Source organism: Stylophora pistillata, chromosome 8 (genome assembly GCF_964205215.1).
Source record: "Stylophora pistillata chromosome 8, jaStyPist1.2, whole genome shotgun sequence".
In the NCBI taxonomy this organism is placed as follows: domain Eukaryota; kingdom Metazoa; phylum Cnidaria; class Anthozoa; order Scleractinia; family Pocilloporidae; genus Stylophora; species Stylophora pistillata.
This window is the reverse complement of record NC_142526.1, coordinates 11,221,037-11,245,332: the sequence shown is the minus strand read 5'-3', so window position 1 is coordinate 11,245,332 and position 24,296 is coordinate 11,221,037. Positions and strand designations below refer to the sequence as shown.

General features: G+C 42.4%; 1 protein-coding gene across 2 annotated transcripts in view; it reads right to left on the bottom strand.

Moving 5' to 3' along the window:
• Nucleotides 1–4: 4 nt before the first annotated feature.
• LOC111336041 (uncharacterized) overlaps nucleotides 5–24,296 on the bottom strand; it is a 48,002-nt gene continuing 23,710 nt past the window's right edge. For both annotated transcript variants that reach the window (XM_088731672.1, XM_088731673.1), the window contains 36 exons: nucleotides 24,088–24,264; nucleotides 23,756–23,938; nucleotides 23,396–23,566; nucleotides 23,068–23,247; nucleotides 21,948–22,115; nucleotides 21,662–21,827; nucleotides 20,359–20,603; nucleotides 19,225–19,413; nucleotides 18,436–18,606; nucleotides 17,973–18,140; nucleotides 17,151–17,330; nucleotides 16,581–16,922; nucleotides 15,874–16,050; nucleotides 15,347–15,514; nucleotides 14,744–14,885; nucleotides 13,664–13,908; nucleotides 13,291–13,476; nucleotides 12,577–12,747; nucleotides 12,285–12,455; nucleotides 11,825–11,974; nucleotides 11,093–11,662; nucleotides 10,022–10,042; nucleotides 9,739–9,885; nucleotides 9,079–9,639; nucleotides 7,005–8,537; nucleotides 6,509–6,765; nucleotides 6,171–6,344; nucleotides 5,909–6,044; nucleotides 5,459–5,614; nucleotides 5,117–5,310; nucleotides 4,462–4,960; nucleotides 3,514–3,841; nucleotides 3,109–3,296; nucleotides 2,728–2,989; nucleotides 2,241–2,602; nucleotides 5–1,478 (listed from right to left, as the gene is read on the bottom strand). In XM_088731672.1, the coding sequence (XP_088587798.1) occupies nucleotides 1,228–1,478; nucleotides 2,241–2,602; nucleotides 2,728–2,989; nucleotides 3,109–3,296; nucleotides 3,514–3,841; nucleotides 4,462–4,960; nucleotides 5,117–5,310; nucleotides 5,459–5,614; nucleotides 5,909–6,044; nucleotides 6,171–6,344; nucleotides 6,509–6,765; nucleotides 7,005–8,537; nucleotides 9,079–9,639; nucleotides 9,739–9,885; nucleotides 10,022–10,042; nucleotides 11,093–11,662; nucleotides 11,825–11,974; nucleotides 12,285–12,455; nucleotides 12,577–12,747; nucleotides 13,291–13,476; nucleotides 13,664–13,908; nucleotides 14,744–14,885; nucleotides 15,347–15,514; nucleotides 15,874–16,050; nucleotides 16,581–16,922; nucleotides 17,151–17,330; nucleotides 17,973–18,140; nucleotides 18,436–18,606; nucleotides 19,225–19,413; nucleotides 20,359–20,603; nucleotides 21,662–21,827; nucleotides 21,948–22,115; nucleotides 23,068–23,247; nucleotides 23,396–23,566; nucleotides 23,756–23,938; nucleotides 24,088–24,264 (9,389 nt within the window). In that variant the 3' untranslated portion in view covers nucleotides 5–1,227. The remainder of the gene's footprint in view (nucleotides 1,479–2,240; nucleotides 2,603–2,727; nucleotides 2,990–3,108; nucleotides 3,297–3,513; nucleotides 3,842–4,461; nucleotides 4,961–5,116; nucleotides 5,311–5,458; nucleotides 5,615–5,908; nucleotides 6,045–6,170; nucleotides 6,345–6,508; nucleotides 6,766–7,004; nucleotides 8,538–9,078; nucleotides 9,640–9,738; nucleotides 9,886–10,021; nucleotides 10,043–11,092; nucleotides 11,663–11,824; nucleotides 11,975–12,284; nucleotides 12,456–12,576; nucleotides 12,748–13,290; nucleotides 13,477–13,663; nucleotides 13,909–14,743; nucleotides 14,886–15,346; nucleotides 15,515–15,873; nucleotides 16,051–16,580; nucleotides 16,923–17,150; nucleotides 17,331–17,972; nucleotides 18,141–18,435; nucleotides 18,607–19,224; nucleotides 19,414–20,358; nucleotides 20,604–21,661; nucleotides 21,828–21,947; nucleotides 22,116–23,067; nucleotides 23,248–23,395; nucleotides 23,567–23,755; nucleotides 23,939–24,087; nucleotides 24,265–24,296) is intronic.

Here is a 24,296-nt window from a genome sequence, read left to right as displayed (position 1 = left end):
GGAGTTAGAGTTGAACGTTTATTTTTCACATCAAAAAATAATCTATGATCTTTTACACCAGTGTCTTTTGAATAATGTTACAAAACAAGACATGAATTTCATAATTTGTGTACGATTCTAATCACCGTTGCTGTATTCGTTATCTGCTATGACCGGAGATTTACACTGTACGATGAGAGGAAGATGGTTCGCAGAACTGATGAGAAGCTAATCAAGCGAAGAGTTTTCCTTCTGCTTTGTACTAGAAACTTAAACTTGCAATTATTAGGTATCATTACATTTATCCAAAGTATTCGATATATTCGCCATGCTTTATATTTTATCATGATATTTTAGCCTACCAAGCTTAAGAACCTACTGACTGCCCCAGTTGCTCGCCTACACGGGCTGTAAATGCCAGTTATATGGTTTCCTTGGGAAGGGATTTCTTTCATTCTACTAATGGCCATACCGTTTTAATTTAACTGGATATCAATTTTTCAGTCATAACCCGTGATTATCTACGTCAATCGGTTGCCCCTGAATTTCCCTAAATAATGCGAAAGAAAGGCCTTTCTTGTCCAACTGCTTTGAGGATTTTACTAAAGAAAGACATAAACGAAAACATTCCGATCCCATCGTAAACATTAACTATGGAGCCATGAAAGAAAAGTCCCTTTTCTTAAAGGCCTCGGCAGAAAAGGCCCACGTCGTCCCTTTTTATCCTGCAGAAGTAATCTAAGGCCCTTGAACCGTAAATGATCATCGTGAGACCTTTTATACTGTAGACCGGAGCCGTTTCAGGCCCTTTTACATTAGGTATAGAAACACAATAGAATCAACTTCAACTACACAACAAGAACCGAGGACTGCAGGATTATATCCTAGAAAGAAACATCGAAACCAGGAGCAAGGTCAACACCTTTGCCCTCGAGCATGCTCGCTGAGGATTAAACAACGAAACTCCCTTTTGCCGCCGTATTCTTACTGCAGCCACTTTAAAACGAAAAAAATCTCGGTGAATCATAGATCATTAAAAAACCCGTTACAAAGAGCTATTATCCTGCCATCACGGCCTGCTCATCATTTTCAGATCGGAAGAGTTTCATTTAAGTTCAAAAGGAGGCGCTCAATCCACCGTTCAGTTTTTGTACATGGTATAACAAATACAACAAATGTTGCCGTATCCTTTTGCCAATTCTTCTTTTTTTCCTTTGAATCCTAAAACTTCTATGCTCCGTTGTCCCTTCATTCACTTAGATGTCGCTTTCTCTTTTTCTTCACTGACTCGCTTCGCTTCTTCTTCTTTGTTACATGACCTAACACTTCCAGTTCTGTCTCCTCAAGCCCAGGCCCCGAACGGAAAAACTCCCTCTCGTGCGGGTAGGGGGCCTCGGACCTAACATGCACCTTTTGTGGTGAACTTACAACAGATTTCTTCTGTCCTTTTTCGTCTTTTTTGGCACCAGGTGTGGGGATTGATTGACGAGCAACGGCATCTAAATTATATTTATAAAGTAAGATGTTTTTTTGTGAGAAATTTACTCAGTTAATCGGTTTTGATGCATTCTCATACAAAAAGTGCTACAGAAAACATTAAACGCTATAAAATAAATGACTAACGAAGATAGACAGATAAATCAATAAACATAAAAATAAAATCAGCAAGCCCTCCGTGACGAATGTCTTGCAACATGCTATGAGCCAGATAAGTAGCTATGTAAGTTAATCAAGGCTTCAGTTTTTCCAGCAGAGATTGTTCATTGACCACAACCTTTACAATTTCCTCGAAAGTTTTTGGTGAATTTTCTGTCTTATTTTTCACTGGTTATTTCGTAGACTTGAAATCGGATTACAGTTGGCTGTAATAGGACAGTTAATGCAGCTTATCATACTAAGTCCACTCAGCTACATCCACCAATCATAGAACTCATCACAACAACCATAGCAACAATCACTTACCCTACAAAACTGAAGAATTTCCAAAACGGAGGACTTTTTTTACCTTTTTCCACTACCTTTCCAAATTTTTTTTTTTTATAAAAATTCAATAGTTATGATTGATTGGTAACAGGACTTCGTGTCCTTTAATTCTGTCAGTGATCATACTCGTGATTGGCAAATTGGATTCCCGCTTCGCGATCGGTTTTGTAATCACCTGTGTGATTATAAACGGAATTGGACTCCACCCGGTCCTATTCTGATCATGAACATTTGAGAAAAGAGACTGTACACATCCCCGCTTATGGAGAAGTACTCACCTGTAGTAGAGGGGTCGGTACAGGCCGCCGGTTCCAAGAACATCCTTTCTTTGACTGGTTGACACCCTCCACATGACCCTCCACATTCACCATACGCCATCGTGCCGTCCTCCGCCTTATGAACACTCAGCAACCGCTGTGGTACTTTGGGTGTGCCCCAGGCCTCCCAGTCCACGTCCTTACGCATGCGTAATCCCGTACCAGACAGATCCACTTGGAATTTACCCTTACGGCATTTGGAGGCGGCTGAGAAGCAGTCTCCCGCGCGGGCAAATCGAACCGGGTTGCCCTCGGTCTTGGCAAACTGGAAGTCATCTCTGTGAACGAGACCCGTCGAGGGATCGACACGAATTTTGTTAAACCTGGTAAAAGAGAAAAACAAAAACAAGAAAGCGTCGCTCGCATCAGTTGCAAATTTCTCTCTCAGATTTTCATGAGTTTCTTGTCATGTTTGGAGTTTTAGTCCTGAGTTATAAGCAAAACCTACCTCGTTGTTCCCCAGTAGTTTGCGGTCAGTTTGGGTTCAGGGTTGACAGAGCCAGAGCAAGATTCATAGTTGAGCAGCCTACCCCTGTAAAAACTAGCGAAGTTCCGATCTGGACCAGCGGGAAGAGTAATGTACTCACGGGGGGAGGCTGAGTCAAGGCCATGGCAGTACAAACGAATGGGATTGCATGAAGGAGTCATCTGAATGACGTATTCGTCATCTTTGAACCCGGGCCACATTTTTTTGACTTCGGTACAGCTCCCTAAAGGAAATAAAAGAAAAATGTTGTAATGAAAATACGTCCCCAGAAAGAGTCCAGAAAATCAAAATTTTGTACCGATGAGAATGGCATATTTCTCTGAAAGAAAAAGCGTTACTTACGAGGAATCTGATATTGCAGACTTGGTCTTAGAATTGGTTTCTCAGAAAGTACCGATGGTGCATTGGGGCATTCCAAAGTGAAGCCAACAGACAGGGAGTCCCTATTTATTCCTTCCTTATGCAGGGCCTCAATCCAGTAATACTTGCCAGCCTCCAGTGGAATGTAGCCAGACTGCTGAAAAGGATGACTGAGAAGGGAGAGAAAAAAAAAGTTGCGTCAAATTCTTATCGAGATTGCACGAAAGATTTAAGTATATTTTCCTACGACAGTAAAATCTGAGACCAAATGATGAGATAATCACCGATAGATTGAAAATAGAAGGAGCGAGATTTTCGTCGAGGAAGACTGACATCATTATGACAAAACAAAAAAGAGCGTATGTTTCTTACGAACGCAAAACCTACTCTGAAAACTTGTTGTGCCCAGTTCCTCTAACCACGGCAAACAAATCCTTGTCTTTCTCTCTCGACGACCCACTAAAGAACAGCTCAGCTTCATCATTACCAGACAAAGAAAACGAATAGGTTCCTGTATAGGGCGCCACAAAATAGCCTCTAATTCGGGATCCGTAATCGTCACCCTCGTTCTTAGGCGCATCGAAGTCCTCAATGATGGAGGTCTCAGACGGGTTGTTTGGATAGTCTTTCTGCGTGGCCAAGTCCGTTATTGTAGTGCCTTTTACTCCGCGCCAGACCTCGCGCTTTACGCCTGGGTACGGACCAACAAACTTGGCTGTTATGGGGAGAAGTTAAAACAAAACTAAGTTATAAAACATGAACTTTTAAAAAGAAGGCACGTGACAAAATGTGAGATTAATCTAAGAATTTCCACATCGTTGACGTAGTATCACGAGTAGTCTCCAAGACTGGCTGTCACAAAACCAGCCAATCAACGAAATTTCTCTGAACTGCAATAGAACGCCTTCAACATGAATGTTGTTGCCTTATTTAGAGTTCCAATCCTTCCGAAATGGTTGTCGCAATTTCTTCGTCTGAATCGACAAAACACACACGGCATCTATGTAAAGCAGAATTTCTTTATTTTTTTCTATTTCACTTTTAAATTTTAGATCATGTTTATATAGATTAAAATTGATTGTAACTGTAATAATAGATTGTAATAATATTATTATTTTATCTGATAGATTTACCGTGTCTAAATAAAAATAAAGTTCAAGTTCAAGTTCAAGTTGTGAGATATTTAGTTGATTTGTATTTGTTTGTAGTCGTAGGAGTTCCATACTAATTAGAAAAATATCAAAAACAGTAACAATGAAACTGATTAATGTTTTTTCCTTAGATTATTTTATGAAATTTCCTTCTAGAAACGGTTTCAATTGACGACAAACTTACGTATTCTGTGAGTATCCTTGAGGGTCACAATTTGATCGTCCGGGAGAGCACAGGGGAAGATATAGAACTCATCCAGGGTACCCTTAAATTGACGTCGAGGCCCTTCATCATCGTAAAAGGTCCCAATGTACGCGGCCTTACTCCAATCCGTGTTCAAACCCTCAGTCTCTTGTGTATCCGTCTGTTCATAATTCTGAACAGCTCGTCCATTGATGTAAATCGTGGCCTGTTTACTGTTAGGGTTGTAAATACCCGCCAAGTGGACCCATTTGTTTTCTGGGATTCCCTCGATTGTGGTTCTCCCGTACACTGTCTTGTCCATGTTACGTTGGAAGAAGCGAACTTTACCTTTGTTCAAGATCTCGAAGTGGTACTGTCCCTGTTTCGAGGGATCTGTTATTCCAGGTGCTTCCGTTACGAAAATCTCGTTTATATTCGGGGCAGTCACGTTCTTTACCTTGACCCATGCTGATATGGTGACACCAAGAGTTGGCTTACCCTAAAATAAGCAACAGTGAATACCTAAGCGAATATTCCAATGGAATTAAATGTAACTCTCGGTTGTGTGATTTAAAAGTCTGTCACGCAATACTTGCTACTTGAACCAAGGTTTTTCCCGTTCTGAGATATATCACGAATTCTCAAAACACCCTACCTTGAAATTCATTCCGTCCAACTGAATGAACCCGTCTGACAAGTCTACACCGTTGTCTTGGTTGTATCCCGCCTCGACCACCACACTCCCACGGGACATTCCGTTGTTGCCAGAGCCCGACTCGTCATAAACTTCCCCCGCGCAAAACTTGTCGAAGTCGTAATACAACACCGGCTGACAATTGAATGGGTAAGCTGTAAGGGAAACAAAAAAAAATGGTTCTCTCTCTTGTAGAGAAAATACAAGAAAAAGCGTGAGAAATGACTGGGCTTTTCAAATTACGGGAATTTAGATAGTATTTTGCAATGTTGACCATAACAGAAACTAAAAAAGTATACTCACGTGTTCTCTTATACAAGTTATTCATGTGTGATGCAGATGCTACGGGCTGGGAGGGAACCTGGGCAGGAGACACAACGTTCTGCTGCGCGGCAGGGACCGGAGAAGGAAACGGAGCTTGCGGTCGATTCTCACCCGTCGATGGGAACCCTGCTGCCACTGAAGAAAACAACAAGCACCCAATAACAGTAAGAAGTGAAAGCTTGTACAAAAGTCTGAGTAACTCATGATCGATTGGAGCAAACGCGCAAAACACTTGGAATTGACGGAGTTCGAGGAAATCGCCAAGGGTTCTTTGATGAAAACGCCTGTTTAGGACTCTCTCTTATAAGTTCTGAATCACGATAAGGTTGGTATTGTGAACTAAAATTCATCATCTGACAATTCTTCGGATAACCTGAACAAATTACAGTAGAACGTAAAATCGTACGTTAAAATCAAGCGCCATCTTACCATTACAAATAATCTTGGTCACTTTCTCGGCTTCAGCTGGAGACTGAAGATCGTTAACCCGTACAGCATACTTAGGCTCCGTTGTCATGGTAGAAAGCTCTGACTCAGCGATACTTGGGCTACCTACAGCGATTACCTGAAATACCAAAAATAGAAAAAAAGACAACAACGATGAATGTTATTTTATGCTTGGAGCACAGATGTGGTAAAAAGAAACTGTAGCAAAGACATGATGTCCTCTTTCCTCATTTTATTTTTTTACCTTAACACCACTGATTTCCAACTGCTTAGCGAAGGACTCTAGACTCTTGGCGGCGTTAGTGTTATGATCGTTTTGGGGTCCGAGGACCGTCACCACAAGGGCCTTCGGGAGATGGGTCCTCACACCGCTAGACTTTGTGAACACTTCGAATTTAGCCATTTCCAACAAAATAACCTGAAAATTGATCGTAAATCCTCATTTCAATAAAAAATGCTTCGTAACAAGAAAACAAAGCTCGAAAGGCAGCACCCCAAAACCAAAAAAGCCTCCGATACCAAAGACAATTATCATACTTCAAGTGCTTTATAGCAAGCTCTCAAGAGGCAACCTTGACTCACCAGATTTCTGTTACCCAGATCACGTGGCAAGTCATCAAAAGCCTTATCGACCTCTTCTTTCACATTCCGCTCTCCAAGTTTCAAGTTAATTGAAGGTATAGTGGAATAAGCAACCACAGCTGCATGGGTTCCGCTCTCCTGTACATTAAAACCATCCGCAACTTTCTTCATGAAGTCTTTCTGTTGAGTCCATTGGATTGGAGTAACATCCGTAGACGAGTCCAAAGCAAATACGATATCCATAGCATGTGGACAAACTGTTGGAAAAACATTTTCGGTGTTACCATACATTTGTTTCATTTAAAGCAACCACGTGACTAAAACGTGACTATCACGCGAGTTCTCGGTCGGGAATTTTTCAAGATGTTGGTACTTAAACTTGTACTGAGCCCTTAAACTCAAATTCGTGACATTCACCTTCGCCTAAGGTAAAAAAAGATGTAACTGCTCTTTGGATATCCATCGTTCTCAAATGTATATTCTACAAATTACTTACCAAACGGCTGAGTGCTTGCAGGGCTCTCTGGGGTCACACTTTGGGCAACGCTCTCAGCCGACTGCAAGGGCGCACTTGGCTGTGCAGGCGCAGGTGGAGATCCGGCAGTTACTAGTGGCACAGCAGGCGCAGCAGTAGGAGAAGCTACAGCAGCCCCTGCTTGGCCAGCAGTTACATTCTGAGCAGGTGCAGTCGTGCCTTGTGCCACAGGAGCTGGGGCTGCTGGAGCCACTGGAGACGCTGGAGCTGCTGGAGCTGCTGGAGCTGCTGGAGCCACTGGAGCCGCTGGAGCCGCTGGAGCCGCTGGGGCCGCTGGAGCCGCTGGAGCCGCTGGAGCCACTGGAGCCGCTGAAGGTTGTGGTGGAGCCTGAGGAATTGTGGCGTTCACTCCAGCTTCTGCCCCAACTTGAACAGGAGAACTGGCCGGGGCACTCGGCACCTGAGGAGCTGAGGTCGGTGTCAAAGATACGTTTGTTGGTGGAAGGACAGCAGTGACATTCTGTTGAGGAACTGTGACGTTTGAAGACACAGGCTCAGGCTGTTGTGGATACACTGGCTGTGATGCCGTGACATTAGAATACAACCACTGGGGGAGACCCTGCGGTTGTTGAGGGCCGACTTCAGGTGCACTTATGTTACCGTACCCCTCTTGAGGCTGCTGAGGCGTTGCTGTAGCATTAGAATAAACCGGTTGTTGCACTCCTGATACTGGATTGACAGGTTGCTGAGGAGGTATAGTTTGACTCATCGTCGCTGGTTGTTGTGTAGGCGTGGCGTTTGCGTAAACAGTTTGAGGGGATGGCGCTGCTGCAGAAACCTGTCCAGCAGGTTGTTGGGGTGACGTTACGTTCGTGAAAACCGGCTCAGTAACGTTTGAAACGGGATTTGTTGGAAGCGGTGCTGATGTCACGCCTGTACTTGCACCCTGGGCTGCAGAAGTAATCTGTTCAACTGGTTGTTGAGCGGAGGTGGCATTTAAATAAAGCTGTTGAGCTCCAACTGTTCCCTGAGCAGCCGGTAACGGAGCTGATGTCACACCTGCACTTGTAGCTTGTGAGTCAGAAGTAACCTGTTCAACAGGTTGCTGGATCGCTGTGACATTTGAGAACATCGCTTGGGGAGCGAGATCAACCTGTTCAACAGGTTGATGGACCGACGCTGGTGACTGAACGCCGCTTAAAGCCTGACTAGGCGATAGCGGAGCAGATGTTACACCCGCAAATGCCACTTGTGGAGCAGAGGAGACCTGTTCAGCAGATTGTTGAGTTGACACAGGAGCAGAGGTAACTTGTTGTTGTCCTGATGGCGTGTTCATGGAAGATGCTTGAGTTGGAGCATAGCCCTGGCTTTTCTGTTGACCTTGCATCGGAACAAAGTTGTTCATGGTCTGCTGCTGACCTGGTGTTGCTGGCATTACGGTCACTCCTTGATAGGTTGCTGGATAAGATCCGACGTGGAAGACTGGCACCCGATGAAGTGCGTGACCAGTGTGTGGCTTTTCGGTGACAATTTGATCAAGAAGGAATTCTGGAACTACAAAAATAACAAAGAAAAAAGAAAATGTTATAATATACCTCGAGCCTCACATATTGTAAATACGAAATGTTCGTGTTTGGAGCAGGTTAGCAACTAGTGGGATAATGCTGAAATCCCTTACAAGAAGGGATTTCTTTCATATTTCAAAATAATTAAATTCAAAACGGTATGAAACATTATGATCACTAGTTTTTCTGGGCAATTGCTTGTGTAGTGAGGGTATTACAAGACAATTTTTTAACAACTGAGTTGATGAAGTACATTGGCCACCGTAAAGAGTTTCAAAAGCTGAAGTTTCGAACGTTGACCCTCGTCAAAGCGAAAGATTTACTAGTTCACTTAAGCATATCCTGATATATTTTCTTTCCAAAGAAAACGAACGCAGAGCGGAATATTTACTCATATTTACTCATTTTGAATAAAATCGTCTGAAAAAAAGTAAAACACTTTTTGGGTGCACTTTCACACAAGCACGTCAACTGTGTATGAGCAGTAATTCAAAACTTGCGCACAACAAATTGAAGATCACATTTCTTACCTTTACACGCGCTTTTGACAACCTTTTCAGCTATTGTGATAAGATCGTTGTACGAATCTACAGAAAATGTGTGGTTCGCGTCTGCGATCTTCAACAACTCGTCACGCTGGACACCAGACCCAACTCCAATAGCTACTGGAGTCACACCTCCGAACTTTAAACGGTGTACAATCCCAGCAATCTTTGCGTTATCTAATTTGTCAGATAGCACCACCACCAGCGCCCTCGTGACCTGATCACGCGACCCTCCCGCAGGAGTAAACAGCTCGTAATTGGCTATTTCCAGAGCGTCATCCAATCGCGATCCCTGGTCGCTTTTTGCTTCAGGGTAAATGTTATCAATAGCGTTCAGCACGTCAGACTGGTAATAGTAGCGGTTGAATTTCATCTCCATGGTGGCCTGGGAAGAGTAGGACAAGACGCCCACGTGGGTACCGGGGTAAGAAATGTTGAACGCATTTGCCACGCCCTTGGCAAAGTTCTGCACCTCTCGCCATTCCGTGTCGTTTATTTTTGAGGAAACAGGGAGAACAAAAGCGAGGTCTGTAGCTAACTGGCAAGCTGAGGAAAACAAATATTTATAGAAAAATGAGTTCGTCATTACTACATTTGGAGGGTTTTAAAAGGAAAAGTCATATCAAAAGTGAGTGAAATACTTACAAGGACAATCCTGAACCTTGCATTTTCGTGTCTCGGTACCAGTTCCTCTACAGTTTGCTCCGGTCAGACATTTCCGTGATCTCAAACTGACGCCAGTGCCACAAGTCTTCATACAAGGACTCCATTCAGTCCACGTGCCCCAGCGAGCTGGAACAGAAAAAGAAACACATCAGTTTACTAACAATGGAGTGATTAGATGACATGCATATCGTCAGCAATGCAATCAAGCCGCTCTACACTACAGTCCACAAGATTAGATGCATTACATGTTCAAAATACTTACGTGGAGGAGGAGGTGGTTTGGCTGAAATACAGAAAAAGAACAGAAAATCGTCATGTGAGTCATTTTTCCAGATTGATGCTCCATTTTTTATTGCATTAGAATTAACAGCTTTCAGCTAAGAATCATGCACATACGTACGAACGAAACGATGTCAATGATCACATGTAATATTATGTAAGTATTGACTGAGGAGGAGGGTCGAACCGGATAATATTTATCGGACCGAAGTAGTATCAAAACCCAGTGTTATAAATTTAGAAAACAATTGCGTCAATCTAAATAGGTACTCTACTTGCATACAAAAAAAGGGCGCAGTGGATCTCGAATGAAATGAATGAATGAAAAACTTTATTTAAGTGTCTTTGTTTTTAGCTATAAGCTAATGGGGGACACTAAAAAAAATTTAAAAGTCAATTACATTTACATATGTAGATGATAGTTATTTACAGTAGATAATTAAAAAGATTATAAAGTTATTTAGTTAAGTTTTAAATTTCAACGAGAGTTGAAAGGTCGACTTTTCTTATGTTCTTCTTGAACGAATTTAGAGTTTCTATCGTTCTTAGGTGTCTTGGATCACAAACAAAATATTATAGAGAAGAAACCATTTTTTTTCCCAGTCAGAGGAAAAACTCATAATTCATCGAGAAGCGCGCATTATTTCCTCGTTTATTTTAATTTCCACAATTTCAATCTACGTTCCCAAAAAGTGCAAAACGGCCGTGTAGTGCAGAAACGAACTGCTTTTTACGGACCGGCTCACATCACCTGTTCGGCCCTACACATGTCAGCTATCACTACTGTTTTTTCTATGGGGTTGCGAAAACGAGGCTGTACGGGTCATGTGATAATATGCTCTCCCATTCAGTTCATCATGGCTTAAAATAACTAGTGTCAGGTTGAAAGGGGGTAACCAGCTCAATCGTAGCACGCATGCAGATCAAGTGTAGCTGTTAAAACGTTGGGGACAAACCGTTCTTGTCTCAGACTAGCTCTAAATAAGCTCAAAAACAGAGGAAAATAAATACCATGCGGACAAGAAATTCGTTTCACAATGCGAAAAGCATTCACCTGTACAGACTGCGTCAGCCGCTGATTTCACATAACCAATAATGTCATCATATGACGCGACCAAGAATGCATGATCAGGATCAGAAGCCAGCTGTCTCAGTTCATATTGATCCACTTTGTCCCCTACCCCCAGAGCAACAATCGTGGCGCCATCCATATCCTTGAGTTCACGGGCGCGTTGCTCGGCGCGCTTTGCCGTGGTGTCAGGCGCGTCTCCGCCGTCAGTAACAATAACAATCGCTTTAGGCGTAAAGTCACGCGCTCCAGTTTCAGAGGTAATCAATCGATCACGCGTTAGTTTCAGGGCGCGGTCTGTGCGCGTGTCACCACGTGGTTGAGACATCGATTGAAGGAAGTCGTCCATGCTGTCGTAAATGTTTTTGTCTTCGAATCTCAATTCGAGATGGGGTAACGTGGAGTAGGCTAGAATGGAAACTTGTGTCTTGTTGGGGGCAAGGCGGAAACCACTGCTGACACCTTTGACGAAGTCTTTTGTTAGCTTCCATTGAGAGTCATCTACTGTCCCAGAGGCATCAAGGACGAAAGCGAGGTCTATGGCCTTGTGGCAAACTACAACGACAAATAGTTTTATTTTCCTTAATCACTCATTCCCATCTGTTCTTTTTTTTTTGATCTGATAACTGACGCAAAGGACTGAGCAAATGTGACAAGTAAGCTTAATTTCTATATTAAAAGAAAAAAAAACAATTTACACAAACTTTCGTTACACACCTGGACAATCCTGAACCTTACAGGCTTCAATTTCACGTGCGGAGCCCACGCACGTGGCTCCTCCTTGACACGTGCGTGTTTTGTCACGCCTTCCACCGGCACCACAACTCTTTGAACAAGCGCTCCACGCGGACCATTCACTCCAGAAACCTATGAATTCGAAACAAACTCTTCGTAAACGTTGATTCAAAATTCGTCTAAACTATATGCTTGATTTTCATTGTGCTTATAGTAAAATTAACTTAGGAACGCTGAAAAAAGAAACATTTTGCATTAAAGGTTTTTTGGTACCTTAACTCCGCCCAACATGACGGCCTAACTAATTTTGATATCGACACCTTCTATGAAAGAGGTGGAGCTAAGCAGAGAACATTATCTTTATTCATCAAGATTAACCCCTGTAGTTACTAAAGTTCTGGTAATAGTCCTGAATCTGTTATAAACATAAGATGCAAGTTACCTGGGCAGTCATCTTCTTCACAATTGTGGAATTCTCTAGCGGGTCCCTGACAGAATTTTCCACCATACTCGGGTACGGGATCATTACACTTACGCATGCGCTCTTGCCGACCGTTGCCACATGATACAGAGCAAGGACTCCATGAGCTCCATGCGGACCAACGACCATTCACTAACAAAGAAAAATAATTGCTCAGTTAAAAACGCTCCAACAAAGACTTTTTTGTTCAGATAAGACTACTTTTCAGGAAAATGCTACCTTTACTGACTCAAATTCATGGAATTTCACTTACATGGACATGGCGTCATGCGGCACTCCGCTGTCTCATGGCCCTCTCCGGCGCAAGGTTTCCCGCCATTAGAAGGGGAGGGATTGTCGCACGTGCGCGTCCTGTGCACTGTGCCGTGACCACACGTGGCTGAACAAGTGCTCCAGTTCCCCCATGCGCCCCAGTTACCATCAACTACACAGAGAAAACAAGAGTAAAAAAATAAATGAATTGTGAGGGACTTGGCGTGAGGTTTTTTATAGGCTAGAATTTCAGTTTAAATTAACAAAAAAGAGCTCTGAGCTAATCACAAAAATGGCAACAACGAGAACAACATATAACAACCGCAACATAAATAGAATGGTAAGTATTGCGACCGGTAAAGAGAGAGATATATTTGTCGCCACGAGCGTGAGACAAAGAAAAAGTTCTAAGTCTCCCATGAGGAATCGAGACCTTCGGATTCCGTGCTCCGATGCTATGGTGAACAAGGTGTTGAAAGGACTTTGACTGTACGGAAGGTGTTCCAGAACATGTATCAAAGGAATTGTCGAAACCATTGTCGAAACGTCAGTCACTACCACCGACAATAGTCCTTCTCAGCACTACACTCACCCGGACGATCAGACTACACCTTCACAAAGGAAATTATGTTATAACCTTTTGTTGATAAATGGACCTGCGATAGACTTCAATTCTCTAGTCAAAATAAATCCATAGAAAAGGCAGAAATCGTACTTGCGCATGCTCTCTTCTCGCAACCCTCCGCGTCCCTGTCCATTCCAATGAACGAACAGTCCATTCCTCCAAAGGCCGGAGGAGGATTGGTACAGTTCCTTGTTCGGAACCTCTCCCCAGTCCCACAGTTCGCGGAACAGTCGCTCCATTCGCTCCACTCTGTGTAATTACCTTGGACAGCTTTGACTTTAAAGAACAAGAAAAACACAAGACGTGAACGAGCCGTGATACTGGATAATTGCTTTTGGAATTTATGAAATTGTATGATTTCTTAATGAATAAAAAGGAAAATTCAAAGCAAGTTTCTAGAGTAAATAGATTTTGAAACACAAATATTAGATATTTCAATGACTTTCCCTTCAAATTTGCTCACCATCATCCAAAGAAAACACATAGTTAGAATTCTCTTGTCCAGCACATTCCAAATTATTTCCAGTACACAGTTTCAATTCATTGTCCACACATCCAAGCAGTGGTTTGGGCTGTGTTGGCGCCATGAACAACAGTTGTTCTCCTTCTTGGAAATACGTGTCACCTGCTCGTTCACCGGACAAACATTCTCCATAATTCTGCAAACCAAACGTCCTGTAACCTTTTCTCTGAATCTCGCGGGCGCATCTGTGAAAGTAGACAAACAAAACGTCTAATTTACCCAGTTACAGTCACATCAATTCCTGGATAACATCACTTGTTCTGTCTGACAACACTTCTGAGACGAGTCTATGCGTATCTTTCCTGAATTCGAGTCTTCCCGACATGTTTTTTACCTTTTTTACCTTTAAAACAAATCGGTTCAGAGATACTTTCATTCCAGCAAGCGCAAGACATTTTAACTAACATTTATTATAATTGCATATGTAAATTAGTTCCCTTTTAGGTTTGATTTTATTGTATAGTTCTATTACATAATTTGTACACCTTTGCAATTCAGCTTCCAGCTGCTATTAAGGTATTCTTAATAAACGTTTATCTATCTATGTTTTCATTCACTTAAAGACACTTTCAAATCGGTAACGAAAGAAATCCGCGAATGCTTCGGTGTTGCTTTACTTCGCTCTGTGATTGGTCCAGAAAACTCGCACCACTCTCTCAACCAATCAGATGCAAAACTAACGCTTGGTCGCCTGCGTTTTCCCGCGCTTAATGAATTTCGGTTGGTTTTACGTTGTTCTCATTGGCTCTTAACAGTGTTTTCCTTTATTCTGGCTACCGTCGTTTTACGACAGTCAATCGAAAAGCGCTCTACATGGCGACTCTATAGATTTCTTGTTCTTTCCCTCGTACGCAATCGACTTCAAAACGTCTATTTACTTCTTATTTCCGTCTTTCGAAGAAAAGTACAAAGAGAGCGAAGTGATTCGACATCTTTTTAGCTTTTTCAAATCATACAATTCCTCTCTCTTACAGAGAAACAGTAATGTATTTTTCAGGGGTTCGAAAAAACAACATTTACCTGCAGATGGCGTCAGACAGATAGTTCGGCCAGTCTTTGAAGTCGATCTTCTCCTGTGGGTCACTAAACAGCTGCTCAGGGAGGGGTCGGTACAAGTTGTGATTATCGCGATAACAACCCAAAGCCTTATACGGAATCTCACCTGAAAAAATTAATGATTAGTAAAACACAGAAGAAGAAACGAAATTAATACAGATTCACAAGACATACACTAGCTGTAAATCTAATCTAAATGGAAAATTTCTTGCAGATAACCATCATTAAACAAACTTTACCAAAGAAACGCCCCTCCTAAACTTCCCATATGTTATCTTAGCTGTGCGCAAAGGCTTGTCTGCAGAACGAAGAACCTTCTAAAATTTGCTCCGCAACACCTGCGGCTCCGTGGCTAAGTTGTTACTAGTACCCAAACTACTTTCCTAATTTGTAAATAAGTAGATGGCCTGATTCACACAAGATTTCTCTAAAGCTGAGTTGGTAGAACATCATGCTATGAAAAGGAAGGTCTACCGATGTAATCAAAGGGTCTCTGACTTCTTTCTTCACAATCTTTTGTGTCCATAGTCAAATTATAGACTTTTAGTAAAGCCCCTCTATACTTACAGCAGTCCTGTAGCTTGCAAGCTTTCCTCTCCACACTATCCCCTACACAGTCAGGCCCACCATAGGAGGGTGGGGGTGCAGTGCAAGTTCGTCTTCTGGTCGTACTTCCACTTCCACATGATCGACTACAGGAAGACCAAACTGACCAGCCGGACCAACCTCCGGGTTCTAAAGGAGAAGTGGAAACAAAATTAGGAAGGAAGATCTTCTTTATTCCATCACAAAAGCCTTCTAGTTCTTTTGGATTCTCGTAAAGCTGAATTTATTTCACGAGTTTAGTAACATTTTAAGCGTGATATCGCTGTTGGAAGCGAATTGACACCATTGATCAGGCCGATGTACATGACTCTGTCACGATCTGTAAAGCTAGCGAAGGTGATTCAGTCACGCTATGTCACACCATCGTAAGAAATTCATACAAGTGCTGCCACAACAATAAGTAGGACTTCAAACCACTGATCCGTAGTATCAACTGAACCATTGATAAAGGTTTCATAAGTTATAAACATTATCTCTGTAATACTTACGAGCACAAGGCCGTGTGTTACACACATCTGACTGGACTGTGTCTCCCAAATGAGTGCAGTTGAGCCCGCCAAACTCAGGTACAGGGTTGGTGCAGGCACGTGACCGTTCTCTATGACCACCACCACAAGTGACATCACACTCGGTCCACTTGCCCCAGTTCGTGTACCCGCCGTTGACTAAAACAGGTTATAATGACAAAATACACTTAATGCTGATTATATACAAGACATCTTTGAATCTACTGATGGGACTTACATCGAATCAAGTGTCATCCGCGGAATATCTCGACGAATTCTATTTTTTTTTGTTACACCGCTGAACTCGTACTCATAAATTCAAATAAACCATGACTCTCTGAAGTCAAACGCACTTGCTTGCCTCATTCACACTTCATCGTTCATATTTGTTGAAGGTTAGTTTGCCACTTGAAAATGAACAATGGAAGCCATGGGGCGCCTTCACTTTAACCCATTAACTCCCATGATGTGATTATTCACTCTCCCCTCTAGCTGCTATATGTTTCGTTGTAAATCAGTGACGAGGATTTTAAGTTAGCTCAAGACAACGACTTGTACCTGATAAGTTCGACGATTCTCATTACTTTTTCGCTGGATATCGTATGGTTAAAAATAAGAAGTTACCTTTGGGATTTTTAAGGGTTAAAATTCAACTTCTCACGATAAAGATAACTCAAATAAAGACCCACCCATGCATGGCTGAAGCTTGCAGTATTCTTCCTGCCTCTCTGGCCCCTCGCATGTTTTCCCAGCGTGCGCAGGAGGAGGGTGATCACACCCGCGTGTCCTCGAGCGCTTAGCAGCTCCACACGTAGCTGAACACGCAGTCCAAGGAGACCACAGACCCCATTTACCGTCTACTGGGCAGTCTGATAGACTGCAAGGCATAGTCTGTCTGTCTGAGCCTGGACAGTTTTCTCCTCCAAACTTGGGCGGCGGGTTGTCACACTTGCGCATGCGCTCGCGCTTTCCTGGTCCACACTTGACAGAGCAGAAACTCCACATGTTCCATGAGCCCCAGTTTCCGTGTACTGAAATGACCGAAAAAACTGAGTAAGTGAAAACGAACGATGAAATTGAAATCGCTTTTTGGGTAACGAGTTGGTTGCCGTGACCGCCTCTTCTTTCATCGCTCTCTTCCGAGCGTGAGTTTAACGAATTATTAAAGGATGAACTCATTTTGAGGTCGAAAAGCTCTTTGGCATAGATATTGGTTGACTTCTAACGAAATATATCTTTACATCAGAAAATTGTTATACCTGGACAGGAATTAGGATTACAATGAACTTTCTCGATTTCCGACCCAATCTCTTTGCAGTCTCTGCCGCCGTAGCGGGGATTGGGGTTGATGCATTCTCGTTTCCTTGTTTTGATGCCGCCACTACAAGATCTGCTGCACTCGGACCAGTCTGACCATTCAGAGTAATTTCCATTGATGGCTAAAAAAATAAAAACAAAACAAAACAACGGTTTTAAGATTGTACCAAGATATACTACCCAAACCGATACCTCTAGTGCTCAAAAAGCCTTTCGTAGATAGGTCTTGTTTCCTTTAATAACGTCGAGGAGTGTCTTTTTGTCTGCGTTGCGTTAAGTTACGATAAAATAGACCAAAGCAAATGTCAGGTCTGTCGCCTTCTTTTGTGTGTAACACAACAGAGTACCAATACGCGGTCAAACGTGTGCGCATGTGCAAACGTAATAACAAGGTCGCGTGCTGTCAGGTTGTCAGAACCAAGTTGTCTGCAACGAGTTAGAAACAGCTACACAAGCCAGTTAACAAGTCATGGTGTTTGGCAAGCGTATAACATTTTTGCTAAAGTTAAAAAAAGGAAATGGTTAAACTACAGGATATCCGTTCGAGAATAACCTTTGTGATCAAAACTTCTCGAGTCTTCCTTTTCAGATTTCTCTGAACGTTTCAATTTCCGTTCGCTTATTTTGTGAGACAACGGTTGTTTTTTATGTTCCCCTTTTTTTGCCCCGGAAATATGCGCGTAGACGGCCAGAATTGTTCCCCTCGCGCATGCCCGACGTTTGATCGCTGTACTGTGTTCAGAGTAGCAGAAGACTCCACTTACGACATCTCCTCACTGTACACGGCTTCACTTCCACCTCATCGCCTTCACAAGAGTAACCACCATTGCTTGGTTCAGGATTCTTACAGACACGAGTCCTTAACTGAAGTCCATCCCCGCATGTAGCTGAGCATGCTTGCCATGCGCTCCACGCTGACCAGCTGCCGTTTACTACATTAAAAAAATATTTCGACAGGTTAGAAGTTTAACCCTTGACATGACAGCCTCTGCCATAGTTTGTTTAACACGCTTACAGCTTTTTAAATTAGCATTCATCATCTTTTAAGGGAAGTTTCTTGGCAGATGATGGAAAATTCTAAAGCGAAGATAGGATTTATAATTGCTTTTGTACTTCTAGCAAATAAACTTATTTCAATTTACCAAGAACCTTTTTCCAATAAACATTTAGCTATTGAAATCCATTCTAAATATCAACTCGTGTGCTAGTTGACACGTTCGAACTTACCTGGGCATTCTCCTTGGTTACAAGACAACTTCTGTTTTGCTGGTCCCAGGCACAGTTGGCCGCCGTTGGCCGGGGCGGGACTGTCACAGAGTCGGCTCCTCTCTTGCAAACCTTTGCCGCAGGACTTTGAACACGTGGTCCAGTTGCTCCACGCGCTCCAGGCGCCATCAACTAAAAACAAAAACAGGGGTTAACTCGGAAATCTAAAATTTGTCATTCAGTTTTCTGACACATCTGGGAAGCGATTGCTTTCCTTGAGGGCAGAGGACCTATAAATCGAGGAAAAACTCCAAATGTAGGACGAATAATGGTAAAAAAGAAAGAGATTTCAAGTGGTCCAAAACAGTCCTTTATTTTTTGAGTGGGTTTTCTTCTACCCATTAAAACGAAGCGAACGGCAGTTGGAGGGCAAGACAAAGCAAAAGTAAAGAAAACGCTATGCACACTTTCTTTGTTCGTTTTCCAGCAAAGAGATAAAAGAAAAGGAATAAAATAATTACTTCGCGGAAAGTAGGAACGAAAAGAAATGTTCACGCCAAACCACATTCGATTCACATTTTTTCCTCCACGATTTTATGAAGTAAAGTAAATCGCAAGCCGCTTAAAGGTAGGAACTACAGCTTTTGCATAAGCCAATGACAAAAAAAAAAGGTTTGTTTGTTTCTTGAACCCTCGGTCTTGGTGTCTTTTTTTCATGAGCACCATTCTCATCAACACTTGTTTCTTGCTGAAGACATTAGAATATCTTTAAGATATTTATCTCCAAAACTTGCAAAAAAATTTATCTACCTGGACAAATCATTTTGGTATTGCAAGGCTCGCTTTCCTGAGGCTCTCCAATAGCGGAACAGTCCTTGCCACCATACGCAGGGACCGGATTGGTGCAGTTCCTTATACGTGATCTTACCCCGCCAGCACATGATTTGGAGCATAGCGTCCAAGGGGACCAAGGACCATAATTTCCATCTATGGGTTGAGCTGTTAAGAAACATCGCGTTCGTAAATCTACTTTCAGATACGTCCGTCTTTTTGTTTACCGCAAAAAAAATTTTGCTGTAAGCTCACAAAAAGGCTTTCCTTTCTCATAACCATTTTTACGAGAGCTACTGAGTCAAATCTGTATTATACAATTCAACTTACATTTTCGTCTCGAATTAAAAGCATTTAACCTTTTGACTCTAAGAGTGAGTAGGTAAAGTCTGTTTACGAGCCAAGTGGCCCATCAGGCCGGCGCTTGACTACGGTTTCTGTAGCATGAAGCGACTAGGAGTATTTCTACTCCCCCCTGGAGTAGATGCTAGTCTATCGCAGGGTTACCCCCAGCATTAACTTCGCCGGTACCCATTTATACACCTGGGTGGAGAGAGGCACTGTGAGAGTAAAGTGTCTTGCCTAAGAACACAACACAACATCTCCGGCCGGGGCTCGAACCCGGACCGCTCGATCCGGAGTCGAGCGCACCAACCATGAGGCCACCGCGCCTTCACACTAAGAGTGACTAGCATCTAATTTCTCCTTACAATATCACCCGTGAATCACACATTAAGGTCAGGAGAATAAAGGAAATGATCACCAACTAAAGAACCTCTTCGATGTTAAACAAATTCTTCACTTCAGCACCTTAGGAAATGTTAAGAGAACAGCGTGGAATATATGTATACTGATGTCTAGGTGTACAGAGTTATGAGCGAAAAGTGCATTACCGAAGAATTCTGCGTCCTTACCCTAAATGAAAATATTTCAAGTGAGTATAAATGATAGAGGTAACTGTTGCGTTTCGACGCATTTGCTTTCCATTACGAAACGTTCAGAAAATAAATCTATGCAAGTTTTCGTGGCATTTTAATGAGGGATACTCCTAATATTGTTGCGAGAATTTGAGTTTCTTCCATCCAAGTTTCACTCGATAATTGAGGCCCTTACCATTCAAAAACGCGTACACAAAGTTACTCTTCTCCTGGCCAACGCACTGCGCGTTTCCACCGCGGCATTGCTCAAAGTTGTCTCCAACACAGCCAACCCACGGCTTAGGTTCGGGTCTTTGAGTGAATCTGTTCTCCACCCCGTCCCGAGAATACGTTTTCGCAACGTTAGGTCCTGACCAGCATTCACCGTAACCTTGGATACCAAAGTGAGTGTAGTTCTTCGATACGGCCGCTTTGGCGCACCTAGAAAAAAAAAATTTAAGATAAGGTTAGATCAACTTCTAAACTCTGTCTGTTCATCGAAATGTTTTTGATGGGTGATGAGTGCATAGAGAATGAACTGATTTGGAAAACATACGTCACATTTTCACACGCTTTAATTCAATTCTCAGATCATCAATATCACATTGGATGACCCACAAATAGCCATAGCTAGTCTAAGATGGGTCAGTATTAAGAAAGTTATAACTGTCTAAGCTAGCTGCCTAAATGTTACTTCCAAGAAATAGGACGAAAAAGAAGTTATTAAGTAAACTCTCGGATACTTTATTACTTTATTATTTACGATATTTTACTTCTTTTACAACTATTTCAGCATATAATATTACTGCCTTCGTTTGCCAGGATGTCAAACAAAATACCATAGAGATTTTTCCGCCAAGATTTTCCTGGTACGTCTCTTGGACAGGCTGGTAACACATTCCACAGTTTAACACCCATGTTAGAAATTTTATTTTTAATATTTTTCATTTCCGAATTTTTTAACATATCAATGTTTGAAGGAAGATAGCGTGTTATAGTTGCGAGATTTACAAAATCAAAGTTTAAGGAGGGAATCATGGAGAATTCAGCTAAATCAGAAAGCATAATTTATAACACCGAACACCGAAGCAGATTTTCAATTTTTGTTCTCTTGACCGTGTTACGCGACGGCTGAACTGAGCTTTAACTATGAATAAAGGCTAAAAGTTTCTAAAGAAACTCTGGTGCTGCGTCGGTGGGCGTAACAAGGTGATTTGGTTATATCAACTCAGTTGACATTGTAAATTGGCCACCGTAACAAATAAAAAAGCTCGCTTAACGAATAAAAAGGCTAGCTTTTTTATTCGTTACGGTGGCCAATTTACAATTTCAACTAAGTTGATATAACCAAATGAGCTTTAACTATGGCCGGATATTTCTAGTCCGAACACCCGGCAAAGTTAAACCAAAGAAAAACGAAACCAATACAGGCCAAATGTTGACGCTAAATTCATATTACGCTATCATTGCGTAAAAAAGGAGTAAGATGCTTCACTAACCTACAGATCAGCTCTGGCATATACGCCTCCCAATCGTCAGACTGCACGTTAATACCGCTGTACAAGGTGCTCTGAGGATCATTGTCAGTGAAAACAAGCTCGGGAAGGGGTCTGACAGTAGATTTGTTATCCACGAAGCAACCCAATGGCCTCATGGGTACATCACCTGCAAAGGCGAGTGGTAAATTATTGCACAGTTAAAAAATTTTAATAATGTAGTTGTCTTAATTTATGAGATCAGCACAAGTTAAAATCCTCACGCCTCAGAATACATGGAAAAACTTACAGCATTCTCCTGTTTTACAGTCAATTGTCTGCGTGTTCGGTCCGATACAATCTCTGCCGTCTTTGGATGGTACTGGACTATCACATGACCTCACGCGCATTCTCACACCCACGCCACACGATTTAGTACACGCGGTCCAAGATGACCACTCGCCCCAGTTTCCGTCGACTGAAAAATGGAATCAGGTAATGTTGAATGTCAAGAATTTTCCGAGTAACGCATAGAGTGTAAAGCAAAAGGTCATGTTCTGCTAAGAGTTTCTACATCGAGTTCAAACTAATGCTTATGAACCTTTTGTAATAAGAACCCTCTCAAGTATTAGAAACAAAACAAAAATACGACGAGAAAGCATCATGTTTGCTGTCCAAGGTCCAACACATTCCTATGTTCACTCTGTCTTGAACAATGATTTCTAAGGTGCAATCAGGTTCAAAAGTAGAATACATGCTGCCGTGCGTCTGTTCAGAAACAGATCATAGGTGACATCTAAATGTAGTAAGAACAAAAAAAGTGGGCTCGGAGACGCAGCCGAGTGTGTCACTGATGTTCTTATCACATTTCCACTTCGTCTGTAATCTGACTGTGCAGACCCACGGCAACATGGAATCTTCTCTACTTGTTTTATAACATGTTGTTTATGTTAACGTCATCTATCAGTCTGTCTTCAAACAGGTCATAAGTAAGAACCAATAATTTAGCTTATCACTAAAATTATTACTAAACATTTCACTTATGAATAAAGGCTGATAGTCTCGAAAGAAACTGTTTGGGGCTGCGTCGGTGGGAGTAACGAAATAATTTGGATATATCAACAAAGTCGAAGTGGTAAATTGGCCACCGTAACGATTGCAAAAACTCACGTTTCGAGCGTTAGCCCTTCGTCGGAGCGAATAGAGGAATTGTGGGTTGTGTGTGCATTTAAAGGCAGAGAATGGAGCTACGTTATTGGTGGGAACATGGCAACGAGAAAAACAAGAATAAATTAGTGGAATGAAAAGCGTTCGTTGATCCCTGTGGGATTTAGACTGCCGGTCACTTATGAGCCATACTTTCCTATTGACTTCTAGAGGTATGATTGGTACTGCACGACTTTTAAATCTGAAACCAAACAGTTAGTTACCAGGACAATAATCCTTCACTTGACATGATTTCCGTTCAGTATCAGGACCAAACATGGTGCAATCCCTGCCGCCAAACTTAGGGGCTGGGTTTGAGCATGCGCGCCATCGCGTCATGATGCCCGTCCCACAAGTCTTGTCGCACACAGTCCAATCTGTCCACTCGGTGTAATTACCATCAACTAAGAAAGCAGTGAGAAAATTGTTAATTATCAGAAATCTAATTAGTTTAGAAGGTGATCCCTTGATTTTTACAGGTAGGCAGAGGTAAATTTGACTTTAGCCTGACCGTTTTTAAAATTTCTTGATACACTTTCATTTTTTTTTTACCTACGCACGGTCGGTAGCTGCAGTCTCCAACTTGTTTTTCCGCGCCGCGACAAGGCTCGCCGTTATTTTTCGGAGGTGGACTGTTACAAGACCGCTTCCTCTCCCTAGTCCCCGGACCGCAACTAGTTGTGCACGCTGACCACAACGACCACGGACCCCAAACACCGTTCACTGAACAGAAAACGTAATTGTCAGCAAAACAAATTGCATCAGCGTAGCTGTACTATAAACCTACCTACACTTGGTGCCCACACGCAGTCATTTGAATCAAATCAGTTCAATAATCAAGGTTGTAAATAGACTGCGAACATCATTCCGGCGCGAAAAGCTTACAATATGAAAGAGATCATTAGTGCTCACCTGGACAATCTCCAAGATTGCATTTTGCGGCTTCGGTATTAGGTCCAAGGCCCCTCTCTTTACATGTGAGCCCGCCATATTCTGGTTCTGGGTTAATGCATGTGCGCGTGCGTTTTTTGACCCCAGGCCCACATGTGGCTGAGCAAGAGCCCCAGTTGGACCAAACGGAGTAATTTCCGTGAACTAAAAGGAAACGAAGAAAACAGACGTTAAGTACGATTAGAAAAACTTCATCTTCCTGATTTCGTCTTTTTAGTCTAAATAACGGAACTAGTTGTTTTCAGAAGTCAAACGACAAAAGTGACTTAATATGCAACCATACTGCAACTTACTAGGACACTGTATAACTTGACAAGGTCGGATATGTTCCGGATCTCCAAGATCCGTGCAGTCCCGTCCACCATGTTGCGGTTCCGGATCTGTACAGGTTCGTTTTCTTGTTTGAATCCCGTAACCGCAGGTCTTGGAACAGGCGGACCACTGAGACCAAGGGCTGTACTTACCATCCACTGTACAAAGCAAATAAAAAAATATAATTTAG